The sequence below is a fragment of the Hippopotamus amphibius genome, chromosome 7 (genome assembly GCF_030028045.1).
Source record: "Hippopotamus amphibius kiboko isolate mHipAmp2 chromosome 7, mHipAmp2.hap2, whole genome shotgun sequence".
In the NCBI taxonomy this organism is placed as follows: Eukaryota; Metazoa; Chordata; class Mammalia; order Artiodactyla; family Hippopotamidae; genus Hippopotamus; species Hippopotamus amphibius.
Window position 1 is genome coordinate 103,182,613 of NC_080192.1, and position 22,043 is coordinate 103,204,655.

A 22,043-nucleotide genomic window follows, 5' to 3' on the forward strand; every position below is an offset into this window, starting at 1 on the left:
TAGTTGCTGTTATTATGTTCAAAGTTTCAGTAATTGTGCAATTGCTAGATGCTAGTTCTCAACTGCTTTCTCTTGTGATGGTGTGTCCTCTAGAAACCCCTTACCCAGTATTTTTGTTTTGGGCCCCTGAAGTGTTAAATTTTCTCCAAACTTAGCTGCAACATTTAAAAATTCTGTGATAGCACATAAAAATATGAATTTCTGCTTTCTCTCTTAAAATGGGAAAATTTGGCAACATTGGCCTAGAATACTTGCTTGGCAACAGTCTGTGGAGCTGGGTTGTGGGTGCTTCTTGAGAGGGAGGATACACACATCTGCCTCAGTCCTCACCGAGCCTCCCTCATGCATTTATGTCACCTGCCTGGCCCCATAGACGTTTGAAGCCTCCCTCTGTACCTCTCTGTGCATCTGGATAGTCTGGCTTTTAGGAAGAGTATCCTCCAGGAGGCAAGTCTAGTGATCATTTGAGCCCCTTAGATCACCTAGGTGTGAAATTGGGCTTCTTTCTTTGTGGATTTGGAGTGCAGCCTTGTTGGTTACTTAATGACTGAATCAGGACTTATTTTTAGCTTGTGTATTTTTTCTGAATTTTGTCATGGTAAGCGTGTCTTTATTGCTAAAGCAATTTCTTCTAAAATGTAGAAGGTCGACTCTTTCCTTTCGACTTGTGGATGGTGATGGATGAAAATAGCTCTGTTGCTCTGTGGTAAACTTGCTCAAGTGCAGAAGTTATATTTAGCTTTTGCAATAGGAGTCTGTAAAACTATGTGAGAGGGAAAAGGCTTGCTAACTGGAGTCATGCTTCCTTTCTACCTAGTGGTTCCATAGCAGTTGCAAAGACCAGGCCAGCATTTACTTTTTGCTTTTCAATTGACAGGTGTTAAGAATGCTTGATGTTTGCTCACTTGAACATTAAATTCAGTTGTGTAGGGGTAACCAGGGTGTTGCTCTTTGTAGAACTGACAGTTGCTGCAGGAATCCAAAGTGTCTTCCTAACATGCAGTAAATATAATTACCAGAGTCTGAACATTTTAATTACTGCTCAGTACTCAGCCCATAGTAGGCATTCAGTCAGATTTTGTTGAATGAATGAATCCATGGAGAAAGATACGCTTTAGATAACGGTTAACAACTACTCTGTCTGGCCCATGGCCTGTTTTTGTACAGCCTGGGAGCTAAGAATAGTTTTTGTTTTTAAAGGATAATATTCAAAGAATATGTGACAGGGATCCCTTCGGCCCACAAAACCGCACATGTTTATTATCCTACTGTCTTTACAGAAAAAGTTTGCTGATCCCTACTCTAGATGATGGAGGTGCTAACTCCTCTCCTTTTCATTTATATTTTGTTATTGGTACCTAAATAATTGTTGTAAATGGCATCACAGAACGTATGTTTGTGACCTACTAAATATGGCAGAGAGATTACCAGACACGTGAAGGCTTTTAATAGGAAGCAAAGGAACTGCTGCTGCTGCTGCATGTTTAATAAAATCCAGACTGCTCTGAACATGTCATTGAGTTTTTACTCTATGATGTCACCAAGAACTGGAAGAAAACTTGGAAATCCTCTTGTTCAACCATTCATGAGTTAACTAAAGTATGGAGAGGAAATAAAGGACTTCTCAAAGTGAAATCACTTTGTAGAAACAAGGTCTTTCCCAAACTGCTGTATTTAATGATTTAAAAAAAAAAAATCCCAGATTTTGAGACCAGGATTACTAAAATAGGAGTTTAGTCAGTTCACTGCAGTCCCCAGTCCCTGTAGAGGACAGTGAAATATGACAGTGTAACCTCAACTCCAGCAAGTTATCAGACTTCTCTATTTTTTTAGTGTCTGCATCTGTTGTAGAAATGATAGCAGTTGTTAGGAGGAATTTCCTCCTAAAGTTGTTAGGAGGAATAGATGAGTTTGTATTTGTGAAGCATTTAAAACAGTGCCTGGCACTAATATAGTAAGAACTGGATTAGTGTTTGTTAAATAATTAAAGAAGGCAGTGGCTAAAAGAAGAATAATGGTCAGTTTTATTACTAGGTATAAAAGTTTGAGGAGCCCTCATTCTAAGGGGTCCTTATTGGCTGTTAAAACATGTGTCACTAGAGAGAGAGTATCTCTGATCCTTAACAAAATGCTAGAGCTGATATTTTTGGTACCTGAAACCTAGTTTCTCTGATAATAAGTATCCCTGCACCATTATTGCTTATTCAGATGTCTGCGATTTTAATATCTGAATTATTCAGCTCATATAGATCTTATATCACTTAACTTGTTACTACTTTAAAATCAGTTTTAATAGCTAATTGTCATGATAGCTTTCCAGTCTGCCCATTCAGAAGCTAAATGCTGTAGAAGAGCTGGAAGGGTAAGGTGGTGTACTTTTGGTATGTTTTCTGATCTCAGAGAAAACAGAATCAACTATGTGGTCGTGTACTCCAGAGAAATATGAACCGAATCTATTAATTGCTTTAATTAGATTCTGAAATTCCTGAATCGAGACTGGCAACTTAGAAGTGAAATATCCATATTATTTTACCAAGTCTCCAAGGAGTATGTCTCTAGTAGTTTGGCATTTAGATAGGTTGCTTTTATTTGAAGGCTTAATAAAGAAACTTTACTTGGGGACTTTCCTGGCAGTCCAGTGGTTAAGACTTCGCCTTCCAATGCAGGGGGTGTGGGTTTGATCCTTGGTTGGGGAGCTAAGATCCCACATGCCTTGTGGCCAGAGAAACCAGAACATAAAACAGAAGTGATACTGTAACAAATTCAATAAAGACTTTACAGACGGTCCACATCAAAAAAATCTTTTAAAAGAAAAAAAACTTGAATTTTGTTTTTAATCGGCTAATGTTATTTTCTTATAGTTTGCAGTGTTGATGTGGGTATTTACCTATGTTGGTGCCTTGTTCAATGGTCTGACACTACTGATCTTGGGTAAGTCTACAAAACCACTGGAATGAAAAATTACTTTAAAAAAAAAAGAAAGATGGAGGACTTCCCTGGTGGTCCAGTGGTTAAGACTCCGTACTTCCACTGCAGGGGGTGTGGGTTCGATCCCTGGCTGGGGAACTAAGGTCTCACATGCTACACAGAGCAGGAAGTTTAAAAAAAAAAAAAAAAAAAAAAGATGGTGTACAAGGAGCTTAAAGACATTTTAGTGGAGAATATTCTTATATTGTAGGAAAAATAGAGGATATACATTAGAGATTGTGATCTCTTTAAATAAGTTGCTAATACTGATACTGTTTATAGAAATGCCACTTTACTTCCTGAAGACTACTCCAACTATCAGCAATAAACCAGATCAAGGGTGGCCTTATTTGATGGTGTAGTCATAGATCTAACTAACCAGGGCCAGGGAGGCATGTATTTTATAAAGTCTGTGTAATATGCTTTGACGCCAGGAATGGTTCCTTCCCTTGGTTAATTTATTGCTCTGCAGTGGCTCCCCTCCTGCAGGTGCATCCGGGAGATCCTTGTGTGTGTTCTCCTCATTAGGAACACTTCTGGCTATCCTGAGTGCTGCCACTGTGAGGGCTTTGTAGTGTTTGTTCCCTAAATCATACCAATCTATTTTAAAGGTTGTGTATTTCCTTTTTCAGCTCTGATTTCACTCTTCAGTGTTCCTGTTATTTATGAACGGCATCAGGTAATTTGACTGCAGATTTCAGAATACAGAGCTCACTCTCTTATATGGAACTTAGAAATGTATCAGTGCTAGTTTCCAAAGCCTTATAAAAATGAGAAATGTGGTGGTTTCTTAAGCCTTTAATATGTTGGAACACAGTAATAAGATTTTTTAGCAATGGTAATTTTCTAACTTCTTTCTACCTCTCTTTCAGGCACAAATAGATCATTATCTAGGACTTGCAAATAAGAATGTTAAAGATGCTATGGCAAAGTAAGTATTTAAAATTTTTTTTTTTTTTAAAACACTAAGGATCGGTGTACTGGATTTTGACAACAGTGCAGTGTTCTCATATAAGACATAATGCGTACTTAATTTCAATCAGACCTAAAGTGTGACAGAGTTGCCAAAAGATTTTTTTTTTCTAACATTTTGGTCATTGAGTTGTGTGTACTTACATGTATTTAAGGCTTTATTTAAGTCTAATTTGTGAGGCCAGGGTGGCAAAATTATAACTTGTAGTTCAGCAGCCTTAGGATTTTTTTCTTGTATAACCTGAGCAATGTACAAGTAATTCTTGAGGGAGAGACATTTTAAGAAGCAGAAAACAAAATATTAAAATTTCAAAATATTTACACTGACCTTTTACCCCTCATTTTCTTTTGTAGGATCCAAGCAAAAATCCCTGGATTGAAGCGCAAAGCTGAATGAAAAAGCCCGAAATAATTAACAATAGGAGTTTAAAGGGGATATTCATTTGATTCCATGGGGGAGGGTCAGGGGAGAATGAAGCCTTGACATTGCAGTGCAGTTTCACAGATCTTTATTTTTAGCGACGCAGTGTCGGAGGAGAAATGACCTGTCTTGACTGCCCTGTGTTCATCATCTTAAGTATTGTAAGCTGCTATGTATGGATTTAAACAGTAATCATATTTGTTTTTCTTATATGAGGCACTGGTGAATAGAAAAAGATCTGAGAAAGCTGTATATTACACTTTGTTGCAGGTAGTCTTGCTGTATTTTGGGAATTGCAGAGAAAGTGGAGCTGAAAAAATAACCCTTTTCACAGTTTGTGCGCTGTGTATGGTCTGTGTAGATTGATGCAGATTTTCTGAAATGAAATGTTTAGACAAGATCATACCACCAAAGCAGGAGTGAAAAAGCTTGCCTTTCTGGTATGTTCTAGGTGTATTGTGAATTTTACTGTTATATTAATTGCCAATATAAGTAAATATAGATTATATATATATCTATATATAGTGTTTCACAAAGCTTAGACCTTTACCTTTACCAGCTGCCCCACAGTGCTTGATATTTCAGTCATTGGTTTTATGTGTGTAGTTCCAAAGCACATATGCTAGAAAAAGAACATATACTTCTAGGAGCACTACCATCTGTTTTCAACATGAAACGATGCCATGCAAATAAATAGGACTCCTCAACATAAACTTCATTGCACAGACTTACTGTAGTTAATTTTGTCACGAACTCTGGACTGAATCTAATGCTTCCAAAAATGTTGTTTGCAAATATCAAACATTGTTATGCAAGAAATTATCAAATGACAATTTATACAATTGTGGTTTAAGCTGTACTGAACTAAATATGTGGAATGCATTGTGAACTGTAAACGCGAAGTATCAATAAAGCTTATAGACTCAAAATACGTTTGGTATTTTGGTTTCATGAACCTGCTGCAAATCAAAAGTATACACAACAAAATAAAAAAATAGTATATGAGACTACAAGAACGCCACATACTTTCATCATCATTGGGTAGTCTCTGCTCTTAAATATTGCAATTTGATAGAAAGGAAAAAAGGTTTATTTGTACCATTTGTTAACTAATAAAGTTAAGTCCTTTTCCTGTGGCATTTCCTAATGAAAAAAAAAAGTATACACAAGGGGTAGACTTCACTTCCACCAGTGTGCAGTGATGTATACTTTCAGAAAGGTTTTAAGCTCAGAATGCAGCTGCATTTACTTTGAAACCATAAAGAACATGTTTACATAATCAAATTTATTTGACACATACCAAAATGTTTTTAAACTATATATTTTTATACTTTGATAATTGAAAATAAATTCATGCACCAATATTTTAACATATAGAATACAGTGCAGGGTTTATGAACATACATAAAATCATACCATATAAATGTTTACAAATCAGATTTAAGAACTTTTCTTGACACACAGACACTATTGCTCTTTAAATATAGTGTACATATCATCATTGATCAATTTATTCTTCATGTGGTTATTTCAATGCAAGATCCGATCAGTATGAAAGGTCACTGGTACAATATAGGCAGACATGGTTATCACTCAGCATCACCAGTCACATGGTTACAGAACACAGAATTAGGGCTGCATAGGGACGCTAACTGTGGGCCCAACAACCTATCAGTGATTTAATGTAAGGCATTAATAACTTGGCATATAAAAATAGCTTAATGAGTGATCTAATCCATTTAGAATGCTGAAGCACTTCTGTGGTAAATGTTAATCTATTTAATTGAAAATGCTTTGTTTCACCTTTCCTCTAAACTGACAACTGCAAACAGCCAGTAACTCAAGATCCAGAATTTTTTAAGCTCACTGACTAGAAGGACTAATTGGTATATATGTGCTCAGAGTCCCAGTCCCTCACCAGCCCGCCTTCCCGCACCTGCCATCAGCCCCTCCCATTATCAGTGGTCGGCCAGTGTCAAGTATGATGGAGGTGGTTTAGGATGCCTTCTGGTTTTGTTGGCCAAGTCACATTCTGTCATCCAAACAACTCTGAGGAACTCTAAGCTAGATTATTTTGTTTTGTAATCTTGAGTTATCAAATATTGCCTGGGCTAAGGAATTTGTTCTGCAGAGATTTTTTTTAAATCCAGACTTGACCTATATAGTTCACCTGAAGCAAATCACTGGAGTCAAGTCTACCCCACTCTGGGAGTGGTAAAGCCAGCACAGGCTCAGGTCACCTCATTTATTACCATTTTCGGTTTAACAAGATAAATCAGCTCATCTTCCTGGACCTACTTGAGCTTTTTTTTTTTTCCTATTTTGTAGCAGAGTTTTGTTTTATTTGAAATGTTTTGGATGTTGTGGGTTTGGCACTCAATAAGATGAAAACCCATTCTACCCACCTACTCTCCAACTCCTGAATTTAAGTTTCTTTGCTGCTCACCTTCAAATAGCCACTATTTCCCAAGCAGGTAACTGATGTCTTTCATTTAGGAAGCCTTGACCTAAGCACATGACATGGGTGACAGACCAGGAATCTGCTAAGGGTCCTGTAGCCCTCCTCAGTTTTGAAGTTTTAGCACCATATGTAGAAAGGAGATAATTTGTGGGAGGTGAGACAGCAGCCCACACAACTGGAAGCTTTCAAAGGCACTTAATGGATATAAAACTCCGCAAACGAAACGTTAAAAAATTAAGTTTCTCAACTTGTTTATACATGGCTCATTTGGTTTTGAAAGCTAAATGTGGAGAACAGAGGCTATCAATATTTCTAGTATTTCAGTGAGTCTAACTTAAGCTGTCCTGTTCAACCTCCTTATTTGTAAAAATGAACATTTTAAGTATAGAAACACAATAGCAAAACATCTTTTGTAAAAGTTTTGATGCAAATTAAAAGCTACATATTGGTTAGGGTAACTGAGGCTTTGAATTTTGTCAGTGGGCTACATTATCAGATAGGATTTCGTTGTCAGTGTGGTTAGTACGTGTAGTTTTTAGTCTCAGGAACAGAGGCAAGCAGTCTTAACGTGAGGACTGACCTTCCTTGGCATCACAGTTCTGGAGATTCCAGGCGATGGGAGCAGTCACACCACTTCACTAGCGCTTGGAGCTTGTGTGGCCTGTGGTGTCGTAGGCCTTTCCAGCAGCTGGCGGCCAGGAGGCACCTCGTCACTGCCTCTGTGGTTGCTGGCGGCAGCAGCCGCAATAAAGTAAGGGGGTTCTGGCGTCTACAGACATCGCCACACAAATACGCTGAAAAGGCAGACCAAACAGTCATTGTGCAGCACTGGACATCACACTTGTCAAGCGACAAAATCCAGTCTTGCCAAGTGCTCCAGAGTCAAGCTCAGGTGATGCATTGCACATTTTGATTTCAATTTCAAACAACAAACCAGGATCTTGCCACCAAATTAAAGGTCTATTGCTTTTTTAAAAGGTCTATTTTATTTGTTTGTTTCATTTGGCTCTTCCAGCAGCCTGCGTGCCCCTTCTGAATGGGAGGACTTTTGGCAGCCTGACTTCATACTATCTCTCTTGTTACTACGGAAAAGTTTTTATCAGCTCCACTTGAGTAGGAGAGCCCTTCCTAGTGCTCAGCACAGAGCCAGGGATCGTGGCAGGCTCCCATGACTGCAATGGCCAAGGGGGCCCTGCATTGTAAAGGTGACATCTAAGCCCTTTATAGTAATCAAGAGCCCCCTTGTATCTGCTGCACTGGGGGGACGGGTTTGCTTATGTCTCCTGTTGCTGGCTTGTTCAGTTTGGCTGGTGCTGCTTTGAATGGGTGTTTGCGCGCCACAGGGAGCTACGGTCAGTACCATCTCAAGGGCTCTACGTGCCAGCAGCGGTTGGCACAGCAGCCTGGAGATGGGTGCTCCCAGGCAGGCCATCAGAAAGCATCCTTTGGGGCCATTTTCTACACAGTGCTTTTGGGTAGGAAGTGGCTGAAATTCTCTACAGGTTTTTCCACAACCTCACTCAGACCACTAAAATATTTATCTAGAATGCATGTGTTTCTTCTTGTTTCCCCCCAAAAGTTCTGCTTGGGCTGAACAGAAACCAATATTCATGTTTCAGTAAAGCCCTTCCACTACCTTAGATGTGGAGAAGCTGAGTGACTTTGACCTCATCCTGTTCCTCCTCCACACTCCAAATAAGAAATGCCTTCGGTGGAGGGACAGGAGAAAGCTGCCTTCTTGGAAATGCTGATGTCATCTCTGGAGCAGGCTGGTAGGGGTCCTTCCAAAACACTGGAAGGCCAGTCATGCCTCACAGAACAACAGGCCTATTTCACACTGAGTAGTGGTTAGTCAGTAGCAGCCCGGGCTCAGGAATCCCCGCATAGCTGGTTGAGGTTCTCCTGCTACTAACTAGCACGGGCCCTAACGCCTTCATCCCGTACCTGATCTCATGTATAAAACTGGGTAACATGTCCTGCTTGTCTCTCAGGATGACGGAGGCTCAATATTACTATTTTTAAACCTCCCTCGGTGGTGCATTAATGACCCATGTTAAGAACTCGGCTGATGAATTGGAAGTTCTGAGTTAAAAGGCCTACGGATCAAGCTCCTTCTAACCTCCTGATTCATATGCAGTGGACGCTGTGGGCTGTCCGACAGTTCCTGCTGGAATCAGCACCTCGGACCTCTCACCACCTGCCCCTCCGGTTAGCAATGCTCAGAGGAGCTCTCACATGCCCTTCTCACCAATCCCAGGAGAGCTCTAGTGGGGACAGAGGCCCATCAAGAATTGGGGTGGGAGTCACCAGACGCTAAATGCCTTATACTTGGAACGTCCTCACTGAATCTCCTGTTCACTGTCCCACCTCAGCCCCTCTCTGTGCCCCTGGGAGGAGCTGGCTCCTGAGGAGGGGTGAAGGCCAGGCCCGGGGGCAGAGCCAGAAGAATCAGGCTGGTACCTGCAGTCGTCTCCTCCAGCGCTGACCACGTACTTGTCGTCATGAGAGAAACGGATGTTTGTCACGTGAGCCGAGTGACCGAAGTAACGCTTATGTTTGGCCTGTGAGCAGAAGTGAATGCAGGTGACTGAGAGAGCCTGTTCCTTCAGCAACCACAGACCACTTCCAGGACTCAGTTCCCCCTCCCAGGACCTCCCTTCACCCACAGGATGCCTGGGGGGCCTGGACATCTCTGTGAGGCAGCCCTTCACTGGCTTCCTGTCTCATTCTTGCCCCACTTGTGGCCCCTCTGCCCCCCTCCATCCTCCTGGCTTCCAGGACTTTCCCTCCTGAGGGAGAGGAAAAGGTTAGGTGTTGCCAAGGCTCCCCAGGGCTGTGACAAGATCGTCTTGTTCTACATCCTAGATGGCCATGTAGATGTGGCCATGATCTCCAGCAGACTGCAGAAGATCAGTCAGCCTGGAGGCAATGCATGGAGTTACTCTAAGGAAGACTCACAAATTTCTCTGTGCATGGAAAATCAAAGAGCTTCACCAGCCCAAAGTCGTCTCCCGTGACAATGTTCAGGCCGGTGTGGGTCACACACGCACAGTTGACATCAGCCTTGTCTGCATTTCGCGGCCAGATGCCAATGACTTCGTCTCCCAGAATGCTGTTCCAACAGGAAGAGGTGTGAGATATATGAGAAGGCTTCGTGCGGTTAGGCCTCCTCTCCCAGGGAGGGGAGGAAAATTCAGTATGGTCACGTGGCTTCTCTGGCAGGACGGCATCTGTCCCCTCCCCCTCTGTACACCTGCCCCAGCTCCTACTATTCTGTGCCCCAGTCCCTATTTTACCCTAAAAAGAAAAGTTACCTCCATCTTTGATTCTCTCCTTCTTCCCTGTAATGCTTCTGAGTATGTGTCGTTTGGGAGGAGAGTAGGGGCTCCCTCAAGCTCACAGGCTGGTGGTCTCTTTTCCCTTGACTTGGCAGGGCCCTGTTGCTTACCCTGCGACCTGGCAGATCCAGCCCTCCCTCTCCCTCCGGGGGCTTGGAGGAGGCCTCACTGGACCACAGTGGGTTTGGCCAAGAGCCGGGGATGGTTTCCCTTTGAACTTGCTGGATGGGGTTGGGTAGGACAGATTACACAAAAAGAAGGACTTTGCATTTCAAAAGCCCAGGGCAGATCAAAGCCAGTGGCCCAAACTGGGAGCAAGAAGCCTCCCGCCCCAACACTGCAAAGGAAAGCCAGCTCTGTCTCTGAGCTACTTCAGATCCCAGCTACACACAAACTTGGAGGCTGAGTTTGGGACAAGAGTCTCCCTGTGACCTTTTCCTCCAGAAGAGTTTTCCTCCAGTCACCTTGTCCAGGAGGCCCAGGTGATCTTCTCAATGACCATGGCTTCGGTGACCTGCTTCCCCAGGGGGACCTCATGCACCTGGCGCTTGTAGGCTCCTGTTGACACCTGCAAGTGGGAGGCAGCCGTGCCCGTCAACTTTCTTTCCTGTCCAAAGGACTCTTCTTTGGATGTACTGTTTCCCAACCTCCCCATCCCCAGGACTCTTCACCAAACCCAAGTTCAGCTCCAGGCTGCAAAGCCTGTGGTCAGCCTGCAGCCAAGTTTAAATAAGCAGGGCATGTTTCCATCCATTTTATTGCTATTTGCCAAAGTCCTAAGGCAGTGGTTCTCCAAGTGTGGTTCTTGACCAGCAGCAGCATCTGGAAACTTGTTAGAGATGCACATTCTTGGGCCCCACCCCAGACCTACCCAATCAGACAACCTGAGGGTGGGGCCCAGCAGTCTGCGTTTTAACAAAGCCTCCAGGTGATTCTGGTGCTTGCTCAGGTTTGGGAATCTCTGTGTTCAGAGAACCAAGGTCCTTTGGTACAGAGCTAAGGCAAGTTTTCTCATGGACGGCATTTTTGAAGTATTAGGACCTGATCCTGGCTTCTCTGGGAATCTTCGAGAGGAAACTGACCGTTTTCCAGCAAAGGGCTGCTGCCTCCATCTGCAGCCCCCTCTCTCCCTGCAGGGCGAGCCCAGCCACCCCAGATTTCCCTGCGGTACAGGAATGAGCTGAGATCTTCCCCACCTCAGGGCCACCGTGCAGAAGGCCTGGAACCATGCTCCCAGCCTTCTTGGTTGGCGAACTCCTGCAGACCCCGCAGACCTCAGCTTAAAGAGCACCACAGGGCCAGATAAAGCCCAGGTAAAGCCGAAGCATACCTGGATGTATTTGCCATCTGCGGAAAAATCCATCTGAATGACAAAGCTTGGGATATCTTTGCAGTAGCCAATGCGGTTCAGACTTGTGCCCTGAGTGAGGTCATAGAAGTCAACTGTGTGTTCAGAAGAACCAACGGCTAAGAATCTGCTGTCTGGGCTGATTCTAGAAAAAGCAATCCAAGAGCGTGGTCCGTTAGGAGGACTATCTGGGGCCAATCGGGCATGAGGTCTGCTCTGCAACGGGCTTCCCAAGCTCAAAGGCAACAAGATGGCACGTCATGGAATTAGCTTCTCCTAGCGTCTATGGAATTCAACAGTGTCTCTGGATCAAACCCCACAGAAGTAAATGGATGTATGCAGCCTTGTGTAGAAGGCATTTTACAAGAAGTTTTTATCACACTTTTATGGAAATTAGCAAAGACATGTCTGAGAACTAATGTGTAAGAGGGTCTCCTTCCATAGTTGGCTCATTGAAAGGGACCCTCTCACAAGTGAGCTCTTCATTCCAGCCATGGACCCTCCTGGAATGGGAACCACAGGGAGGGAGAATACCCGCCTTTCTCCTTCCTGCCCAAACCACCTGCTATGTACCTGATATCTTGGATAGCAGATTTCCGGTCTCGTTTCTTCCCCCAAACTTTCAGGCTGTTCACCAACAAGATGACAAACTCTCCATTCTTCATGCCAATGGCCACCATCTCCCCATCAGGGCTGTAGGCTGCACATTTGGCCGCGTGGCCCAGATTCACCTTGTTTAGAAGCTTCTACATCGACACAAAGTAATACCACCTGATGAGCTGTTGGCCGCCTAGGCTGGTCCCCAGGGGAAATCCTGAACCCAGGCCAGAGGAGTCAGGCTGCCTCTAGGGAGGCTCCAAACCTCTTGCTACTGTCCCTGAGTGGCAGAGGGGGTAGTATGTTTTGACTGAGCAGCTGGGGAAACAACATGGTTTAGGGCAGAGGCTGATGAACTTTTTCTGTGAATGGTTTGGTAGTAAAGATTTTTAGGTTTTGGGGTCCTTATGGTCTGTTGCAACCACTAGCTCTGCCAGTGAAGTATGAAAGCAGTCATGGACGCCGACATAAACAAAAAGCATGGCTAACTTTGCAAAAACGGGCAGCAGGCAGACTTGACCCTCGGGCTGCAGCCTGCCGACCTCTTGTTCAGGGGAAAGAGTTTAAGCTTCAGCATCTGTTAGTTCAGATCCCAAATCCTGGCGTTGTCCCTAGCTGTGTGTTTTTGGGTAAGTCACGTCTCTGTTTTCCCACGTGTAGAGAAGTGATATTAACATTGGTCTTGCAAGGTTTGGTAAGCGTTAATGATAGTGTCTGTGAAGCGTCTGGTATGTAGTGGGTATTAATAAACATTATAAAAAATTATGAACTAACCTGAGTATAACAACCACACTTAGGCTTCTCCATGTCTGCTCCTTGATCCTTACAGTGAAAATAGGACTTAAACATTTACTGGCCGTTTTGTAATGAAACCAAGTATTTTAATTATTAGAACTTAAGTACTTGTGGACTTCCCTGGCGGCGCAGTGGTTAAGAATCCGCCTGCCAATGCAGGGGACACAGGTTCGAGCCCTGGTCTGGGAAGATCCCACATGCTGCAGAACAACTAAGCCCTTGCGCCACAACGACTGAGCCTGCGCTCGCGAGCCACAACTATTAAGCCTGCACGCCTAGAGCCCGTGCTCCACAAAAAGAGAAGACACCTCACTGAGAAGCCCGTGCACCTCAACAAAGAGTAGCCCCTGCTTGCCACAACTAGGGAAAGCCCGTGTGCAGCAATGAAAACCCAACACGGCCAATTAATTAATTAATTAATTTAAAAAAAAGAACTTGAGTACTTGTTTTAATAATAGCTAAGGTTTGGTAACAATCTTTTTATCCCCAGATTATTCTTTGCTATTTTACATTTTTACTCCAGATGAATTTGTTTTTGAAATCTTTTGTATTTATAAATTGTTTTTCCAAACTCTAAGAGAAACCTTGTTGGGATTTTGACCGAAATTTTTCACTTGGGAACATCTGACATTTTAAATCATTTTTAGTCTTCCCATCCAGGGAAGACATGATTTATCTCTTTGTTTGTTTAGTTTTGTGGGTGAGAATAATCATTCTCAATTATATTATTCCTGTACTATAAATATTCACAGATGGATATACAGCCAAAAGATATATATCTATGTGTGTCTGTGTGTCTATATATCTATATATATATAGGGTGTGTGTGAAAGGGACTTCCTTTATTATCAGTCTCTCTAACTTAATTGTTGCCCTGGGGCTGATCTCCTGTCCAGCCCCATCCCCCTTCTCTGGCCTGACCCCGGCCAGACCTCCCCTCGCCCCGGGCTGTCACTGCTCCAAGGCCCACTTGGGGCAGCTGAGCCTGGGCAGCATCAGCCCCTCACCTTGTCAGCCAGGTCCCAGATGCGGGCTGTGCCGTCGTTGCTGGCAGAGATGAAGATGTCCTTGGAGGGGTGTGTGGCCAGGCCCCAGATCTCCCCTTCCATGTGTCCATCAATCAGGATGTTGGAAGCAGCGTTTTTTTCACCCACTTCAATGATGTCTCCATCTTTGGTTCCCACTAAAATTTTCCCCTGTTGTAATCAGAACACTATTAGAAGAAAGACAAACACTGTAGGATCCACTCATATGAAGTGCCTAAAGTAGTCAAATTCATAGAGACAGAAAGTAGAAGGGTGGTTGCCAGGGGCTGGGGGGAGGGGGAAAGGGAGTTCCTGTCTAATAGATACCGAGCTTCTGCTTCACAAGATGAAAAAAGTTCTGGGAGGGATGGTGGTGACGGTCGCACAACAATGTGAACATTTAATACCGCTGACCTGTACACTTAAAAATGGTTAAATGGTAAAGTTTATGTTCTCTATATTTTGTCACAATTTAAGATAAAAGAATACCAAAACACCCACTAGCAGAGCAACTTGGGAAAGTGCCTTTGCTGGCACTGGTATTAACATAGGAAGAGCCAAGACGTGCTCTGTTTTTCACCACTAACTGGCCATCCTTCAGGGACCCCGCACGTTGCCTCTTCTCCCTCCACCACCGTGGGGAGAACTGCACCAGAGCTCTGCGTCATCTCGTCCCCGCGGGGACGGCCCAGTGACTGCAAGCTCACCGCAGAGCAGGGCAGCCAATTTCTGCTCTTGGGCGGCCCAGACTCTTCCTAAGTGCTTCCCCGCACTGAACAACCTCCATCTCCTGATGACTTCCAGGTTCTGGGCCTCATTCTGCCTTCCTCTCCTGTATGTCTAATTACCCTTCCGGATGATTGTTGCAAATATATCTATTCAAAAACAAAACTGCCAATTTGCAATTATGTAGACTCCAAGCCAGGTTTGCCCTTTTTGCTGGGGAGCATCTAGAAAGCAAAATCTTAGACAGATACCAACTCCAAAATATAAATACAAGGTATTAAATAGAGGTTAAGAGATTTGTTTTCAAATGCTTCAGAATCTCCTGGGGAATTAGAAAAAAAAAAAGAGAAAGAAAAGGGAAAAAGGAAAACACACATCAAGGTCAAGGCCCCGCTCCTGAGATTCTGATTTGGCGGCTCTAGATGTGAGCCTGGACACCCATATTTATTAAAAAATAAAACCAAAACTTCCACAGTTGTGTGTGATATTTCAGCTCAGGTACAACTTGAAAACCAAAGTCAGACAGTTTGGTAGCTCCTCCCCTTCCCGGCTGTGCACCCTCGGGCCTGGGCTACTCCTTAATATCCATGTGCCTACAATAACATTGTCTATAACAACAGCAGCTAACGTCTACTGCCTGTGGCCGTGTGCCAGGCATGATGAAAGACCCTGTGCATGTACGATGCAGGCAGTCCTCACGACAACCCGTGTGCCAGACACAGAAAGGCTAAGCAACACAGCCAAGGACATGCAGCCATTTCTGGGCGAGCCACACTCTGCACCCACGTCTGTCTGACTGTGCTAAGCCACCTCCCCGCTGCGCTACGTCACACCCGGGAGGCTTGTTCTGAGGATTCAACCAGTCAGCACGGGGCAAGTGTCTGGCTGGACGCAGCTGGGGAAAGGCCCACCCTGCCCGCTCACTTTGCCGCGGCACACGGAGCGCACGCACTCCACCAGCTGCCCCGTCTCCAGCTGGAAGGCCCGGCAGCGCTTCATCTCCTGGTCCCACAGTTTCACAGCACCTCCTTCTTTGGTCCTGAAGAGGATCAAGAACTTAGCACGTTAGCCCTCATCCTAAGACCGCCCAGGACCCTCCCCTTCCCTCTCCCCCTGACATCTCCTAAGGTCCTGGTCCCTCATCCCCGGGGCCCAGCAGGGCAGACCCTCTGGGGTGGCCCCTTTCATAAGCCCTGCTCACGAGCCGCCAGAATCCCTTGAACTTGCAGATTTCCTAGACTGCTTTCAAATGCCACCATCGTGGAAGGAAAGAAAGTTGAAATCTAGAAAAATCAAACTAGACGGAATGATGAAGAGAAACGTTTCTTCTATTTTCCGGCTTGGCTTTCACATGGTCTGGGTCCCCATTGAACATCTCTCCCTTCTTCTGACCCCCTCCTGCCTCCCCCCAAAGAGCTACTGACAGCAACACTTGATGGAAAGCAGAGTCACCGGCTCTATACAAGAACACCTCTCCAGTTTTTAAAGTACCAAGACACCTCCTCTTGCACCCTTACTTCCGAAGGTTCTGGCCCAGGGCCCTCTTGGAGAGACAGCAGACTCATCTCCGTGATGTAGAAAAGACAGGAGAGTGAAAATCTGCATCTTCTCCAAGTTGGAGATGCTTCTGGCAGTTTCTCCCAAGACAATCATAAAAGACCCGCTGTTCCCAGAGGAGCCCTGGCTTACGGCCGCTCTTTTCCGCCGGTCACTAGGAGCCCATCCCGAAGGGTCGTGTACATTGTGAAGACGGGGCCTGTGTGAGCCTTGGCCACCAGCCGGATGAGGAAGTGGTCCTTCCACACATAGACGTCGCCGTTGACGGCACCCGTGAAAGTGAGGCTGTTCTGTGAACGAAGGGACACCCTCCACACCAGGACACCGGCTGCAATCCCCGCCCCCCGCCCCCCGCCCCGTGGCTAAGGAACCAGAGCCAGAGAAACATAAACACACTCAAATTGACCTCTGGTGCCAAGGGAAGGCAAGAGAATTCTAAAAAGAGCATACTGTAAGGAAATCACCCAGCTTTGCAATTCACTCTATGGAGTCCGTTTTGGGGACAGTTCACTTCCCCACTGAGCGTAGCTCTGCTTTTGCATGCACTGTCACTCTGTGAGCGGCCCCAGGTGACCGCAGGGAAGGTCAGGACTCCAGCCTGTGAGGAGACTTTCCTGGGCTCATCTACAAGGCAGGTAAATCCGTCCCTGGAGGACCGAGAATTGGCTGTGGGAGCTTGTGCTGGCCGACGGCAGCCCCCAGCCTATGTAAGGGTGTCAGGGGATTTGTGGCACAAGAGGGCTGGGGAAGGGATGCTGTCCGGTGGTGGAAACGCCTCTGTGGCCATGTAGCCCGGTCAGAAGGGCGTGCAGCTCAGTCTGGCTCTGGAATAATGAACCTCCAGCCTGGGTGGGGGTCCTGCCTTCCCCTGATTAACATTTTGAGGGGAAAAATACAGTCAACTCACCCATCTGTGCTAAGGAAACAAAACAGCGGTTGCAAATAATCCAATAAAGGAGATCCTGTGGAAGTGGCTTTCCTTTTGCTCACAGCTTCTAGGATACACACCCCCCCACCCCCCGTCCCATGCCTGAGCCCAGGGGTTCAGGGTCCCCTCTCTCAGGAAGCTTCTGCTGAAACTCACAGCACCGAAGGCCACGGAGAGCATTGTCTGCATCTTGGCAGCCTCCGTGGACCCGATGACCCCTTTCTTGTAAAGCAGGGCGCTGCCTGCCAGGGTCCAGAACTTCATGTGTTTGACCCCGACAGACACAAACTGCGTGTCTGAGTCGGGGCGAAATTCTACCACGAATATGCGCTCCAGGTGGCCCCCTCGGCTGGCAACCTTGGCACCTGTGTGGATAAGACAGTCTGGTGAGGTGGGTCCTACGCTCCCAGGCCAGGCAGGGGAGCTGCAGCCCAGGCAGAGGGCTCCCCACCCCAGCAAGGCCCAGGGCACACGTCCAGGTTCCTTCTTCTTCAACCACCCTCTCCCACCTTCAGACACTACTCCCAGGGCAGGAAAGAGACTGTGTTTGGGAAACTTCCAGTGCAGCAGGTGCTGCTAACAGAACCCCTCAACCGACTCTAGCCTGTCCCCACGAGCCACATCCAGGCATCTGTGAACAGAGCAGGAAAGGATGGCCCAGGAGATAGACGCTTCCATAGATGAGTAAAGGGCAAAACAGCTTAAGGGCATCCCCCATCTTGCTACCTCCAACAGGATTCACCCCACAGGAAGCTGTACTCCCCCTCCCCCCCCCAACAGTGCCACTGGAGACACACTCCTTTAGATGGTTTTTGTTTTACTCCAAGATACCTCTGCTTTTAACTTCTTTAAAAAGTTCTCCATATTCCTTTTTCTTTCGTGGTTTTTAGGGTTTAAAATTTTTACCTTTCATATGACTAGTTTTTTCCCTCAACCTCATTTATTTAAATATGTTTTTGAGTTCTCTTCTGAGTTTTATTTAACCTTTGCCTTAATCAAATCCCAGCTCCACCATTTCTTTGTAGAACAGCCTTGGAAAAGTTATTTTAATCTCTCTGTGCCTCAGTTTCCTCATCTGTAAACTGGGGATATCACAGTTCCCATTTTATAAGGTATTGTGGGGATTAAAAGAATTGATACAAGGGAAGCCCTTAGAACAGGCTTGATGCAGTGAGGGTTCTGTAAGCAGTAACTATGGTTATCAGTTATCATTATCGTTATTGCTCTTTTAGCTCTTTTTAAAATCTCTGGGCTGTTGGCGGAGGGCAGGGGGTGAAGGGGAAGCTGGGACGAAGTGAGAGAGTAGCATAGACATATATACGCTACCAACTACCAAATAGAGAGACAGTGGGAAGTTGCTGTATAACAAAGGGAGATCAACTCGAGGATGGATGATGCCTTAGAGGACTGGGGCGGGGAGGGTGAGGGGAGTAGAGGGAGGGAGGGGATATGGGGATATATGTATAAATACAGATGATTGACTTTGGGGTACCTCAAAAACTGGTACAAGAGTGTAAAGCAATTATATTCCAATAAAAATAAAAATAAATAAAATAAAATCTCTGGGCTTCTAGTCTTTTATCCCATCTATTTTTATCTCATCATTATTTTCCAGTCCTTGAGTTTTTAATGTTTATTTTAAACTTCTATTCTTTCCATTTTCTTATTCTTAATGTCTTAGTTCCAACTTCCTCTTAATCAATCTCCCTATATGATTTACTCATGTATTTTTCCCCTCCCCTCTTCCTCATCAATTGTATTTATTTGCTTTTCAATGGCTGTTAGAGTGGTGGTGGGTTCTTAACACTGTTGGGCCGGCAGCCAGCCCTCAGACACTCCCTCATGTAATCCACTCCCAGGAATGGCTGGGGAGACCCCCAGGTTACCTCTCATGGCAGGAATTCTCTCCCTGCAGATGGAACACCTGACTTACTGGAACAGATTCCTCACTACCTAGGGCTCAGAGTTTTTAAATCCATGGTCCCCAAGGATACTATAAACTAAGTTAAAAAACAACAGACTGGGAGAAAATATTTGTAATGCTTTAAAAGACAATCAGTAAAGAGCTACAAAGCATAAGTAAGAGATAAACAACCCTTGCACTCACAGTAGAAAAAGGATTTGAACAGCTGAACTGCAGAAGAAGCAATATAAGTAAGTGGCCAATAAAAAAGATGGAAAGAGGATCAATTTCGGCAGTCATGGGAAAATGCAAAAAAGATAACAGTAAGAGCCACATTTCTTCTAATCCACTGTTTGCTTTTGCCTTATTTTAATATCATGGACACTTCTAATTGTGGAGGTGCCTGTCTCTCTCTTTACACTGGCTCCTAGGTTACTCAGAACAAATTTTATATAAGTACCTAGGACCTGACAACATGCATTTTACATATTAAACTCATTTTTTACTCCATTTAATTTTGTTTCTTACACACACACACGGGTTCCACAAGGTAATCTGTTAAAGACAAATGAGAAATGAACGATCTCCAATGACAACGAAAATGGATATAAACCTCCCTCAAAACCATATTATTCATCTGTAAGCAGCACTTGAAGTGAAGGCAAAAACTACACACAGTCAGCTCAGAAGAGCTGGTGGTTGGTGTTAGGCTGTTAAACACTACCACTGGCCCAGAATCCTTCTGTACAGACCCGAGCACTAGTTCCAACAAAGACAGTGGGAGAAAGCTACCAAAGAGAAGACTTCTCTTTTTCCTGGGAGCTTGTTTAAAAGTCCTGGTTCCACCAATCCACCCTTGGGAGGGCAGGAGGGGCCCCAGGGGAGCAAGAGGTCAGGCAGGGGCAGGCCCCGTGCTGGGGCAGGGCTACAGCAGGTACCGCCCAGAAGGACGGATGGGGAAGTGGGGAGAGCGAACCTGAACTGGAAAAGATGAGACTGAGTATCGGTGTTGATATAACTTTCTTCCAAGGAACTAGGAACATATTTGATCTTGGCTACTGCGAAGAATACAGTTAGTACCGTAGAAGAGAGGCTTCATGAAGCAAGTTACACCCTCACCTAAGACAGGGCTTTCCAATGGTGGGTTGGCTGTCTCGTGAAATGATGTGGGCCATATCCTTGAACGTATTCAAGCAGAGAATGGAAAGAAGTCCGTGAGGGATGCGCTTGGAGGGATTTCTCCATGGGATGGATCCTGACCCGGCAGGAAGGCTTCTCTAGTCCTTCCAGCCCTAGGACGCTATAAGTCTATCATTGAAGATGCTCAATTTTTCATCTGGGGCTGAGTCCATTTAAGCAGCCATCACAAGGAATGACCTGCATCGCCGAGATATAGATTTTGGGGCCACTGGACACAATGCACTGATGAACAAGAACATGAGAAATGGATGGAATACGAGTGATTGTATTCCATCCATAATGTCTGCAACCTCCTTTCCTCATACGGGGGCTCAGGAGGAATTGGAACTTTCCTCCCACTGGGCTCACTTACTGTCCCCTCTCACGGCCCCTCCATGGGAAGATGCTGAGATCATGGGACTCCAGAAGCCCTGGATTGGAGAAGTGCCACCTCTGTGCGTGCCTGGCTCACATACAGCTGCCCCAGATACAGGCGGCCCGGCTGGAGGCAGACCTCATTAATGTCTTAACTAATTGGGTCTGCTTTTGCCAACCTGAGAACATACACAGAAGATTGCATATATTTGATTCGAAGAAGATTGTAAATTCAGTAGCAGCCTGTGTGCGTGCGTACTGGGGGGTGGGGTGGGGGGGGCGGGGGGGAGGACAAGATGGAAATCTTGTTACAGTGAATGTAAACCGTAATCATAAGGTGAATCCCCATTTCAAAAATGTTTTTCAAAAAAGTGTTTCTAAGACTATGGTGATAAAACCCCATCCCAGTTCCTGTGATAAGACAACCAGGGTAACAAAGCTGCAGCAGGATCCAGGAGTCACCAGATGGACCAAGAAGTTTGGGTAGGAAGGTGGTTGGCACAGAAATGGTGGAGGCTGCTGCCTTCTGTCTGAGGAGGAAAATGAAAGTATTGGGGCCACTTTCCCAATGCGCCCAACGTGCCCAGCTCAGGACTCCGGAGGCCATGGGGTGCAGGGATACAGCAGCTGACAAGCAGCTTCTCTAGGGTCCCAAGAGCCCTGGTTCCGGCTGATGCGGCAGCAGTGCCTACGGCGGTCCATGGAGAGAGGTAGATCTAGGTTGGAGCCCAACGCATGCCACAAGCAAGCCTCCCGGAGGGAAAGAAAGCACACTTCCCTTACCCTCCTGCCAGCGCCAGACGGTGATGGTGTGCTCGGGGTCCACGCCCACTGACACCAGCAGCTTCCCGGTCGCGCTGAAGTTGATGTAATTCACCCCCTTCGAGTGGAAGCACCGCAGCATGGAGAGGGTGTGTTTGGTCATGGCATCCCACACGTGGATGGAAGGTGTCGTTCCTGGATGTGGGAGGCACGATGAAGAGCCGAGGCTGGAGAACGGTGGCGCCGAGGCAACGCTGACGCTCACCTAAAAGCCTCTTTAAGACGGGTGTTCAGGGCGTTACAGTGACGGGGGGCTAAGAGACCCACAGCCTGGCCAGAGGTGAGAGACAACGAGAAACACCTGCTGTGCTTTCAGAGGCAGAGACCTGAGGGTGTTTATGTCCAACACACACACTCGAGGTGGAGTTTACACAAAGGAAACTGGTGAGGTCAATGACTTGTATCTGCAACTCAGCCAGATACAATCAGCAAACAAGGTACATCGACATGGTTTTGCTGCGCGGATGCAAACTACTCACGGATGGAAGAGCCTTACCTGGGGTCTCCGTAATATCACCTGCATTGGATGAGCAATGGCAATGAGGAGGCGTCAAGGGAAAACAATAGCTAAAATAAGTCATGTTTCTAAGAGCGAAGCACTTAACACCAGCATCAGAAAGTTCCAAATT

The 22,043-nt window shown here is 45.5% G+C and overlaps 2 protein-coding genes across 5 annotated transcripts in view; one reads left to right on the forward strand and one right to left on the reverse strand.

Moving 5' to 3' along the window:
• Nucleotides 1-5,289, forward strand: part of RTN4 (reticulon 4) — a 67,307-nt gene extending 62,018 nt beyond the window's left edge. For all 4 annotated transcript variants that reach the window (XM_057740656.1, XM_057740657.1, XM_057740658.1 and 1 more), the window contains 4 exons: nucleotides 2,862-2,931; nucleotides 3,600-3,646; nucleotides 3,840-3,898; nucleotides 4,294-5,289. In XM_057740656.1, the coding sequence (XP_057596639.1) occupies nucleotides 2,862-2,931; nucleotides 3,600-3,646; nucleotides 3,840-3,898; nucleotides 4,294-4,336 (219 nt within the window). In that variant the 3' untranslated portion in view covers nucleotides 4,337-5,289. The remainder of the gene's footprint in view (nucleotides 1-2,861; nucleotides 2,932-3,599; nucleotides 3,647-3,839; nucleotides 3,899-4,293) is intronic.
• A 591-nt stretch (nucleotides 5,290-5,880) lies between these two features.
• The window catches only part of EML6 (EMAP like 6), a 247,629-nt gene continuing 231,466 nt past the window's right edge, over nucleotides 5,881-22,043 (reverse strand). The window contains exons 31-41 of the mRNA XM_057743235.1: nucleotides 21,376-21,549; nucleotides 17,292-17,500; nucleotides 16,340-16,497; nucleotides 15,575-15,689; nucleotides 13,907-14,095; nucleotides 12,081-12,253; nucleotides 11,490-11,652; nucleotides 10,624-10,727; nucleotides 9,780-9,933; nucleotides 9,282-9,382; nucleotides 5,881-7,615 (exon numbers count right to left, since the gene is read on the reverse strand). Of these exons, the coding sequence (XP_057599218.1) occupies nucleotides 7,591-7,615; nucleotides 9,282-9,382; nucleotides 9,780-9,933; nucleotides 10,624-10,727; nucleotides 11,490-11,652; nucleotides 12,081-12,253; nucleotides 13,907-14,095; nucleotides 15,575-15,689; nucleotides 16,340-16,497; nucleotides 17,292-17,500; nucleotides 21,376-21,549 (1,565 nt within the window). The 3' untranslated portion in view covers nucleotides 5,881-7,590. The remainder of the gene's footprint in view (nucleotides 7,616-9,281; nucleotides 9,383-9,779; nucleotides 9,934-10,623; nucleotides 10,728-11,489; nucleotides 11,653-12,080; nucleotides 12,254-13,906; nucleotides 14,096-15,574; nucleotides 15,690-16,339; nucleotides 16,498-17,291; nucleotides 17,501-21,375; nucleotides 21,550-22,043) is intronic.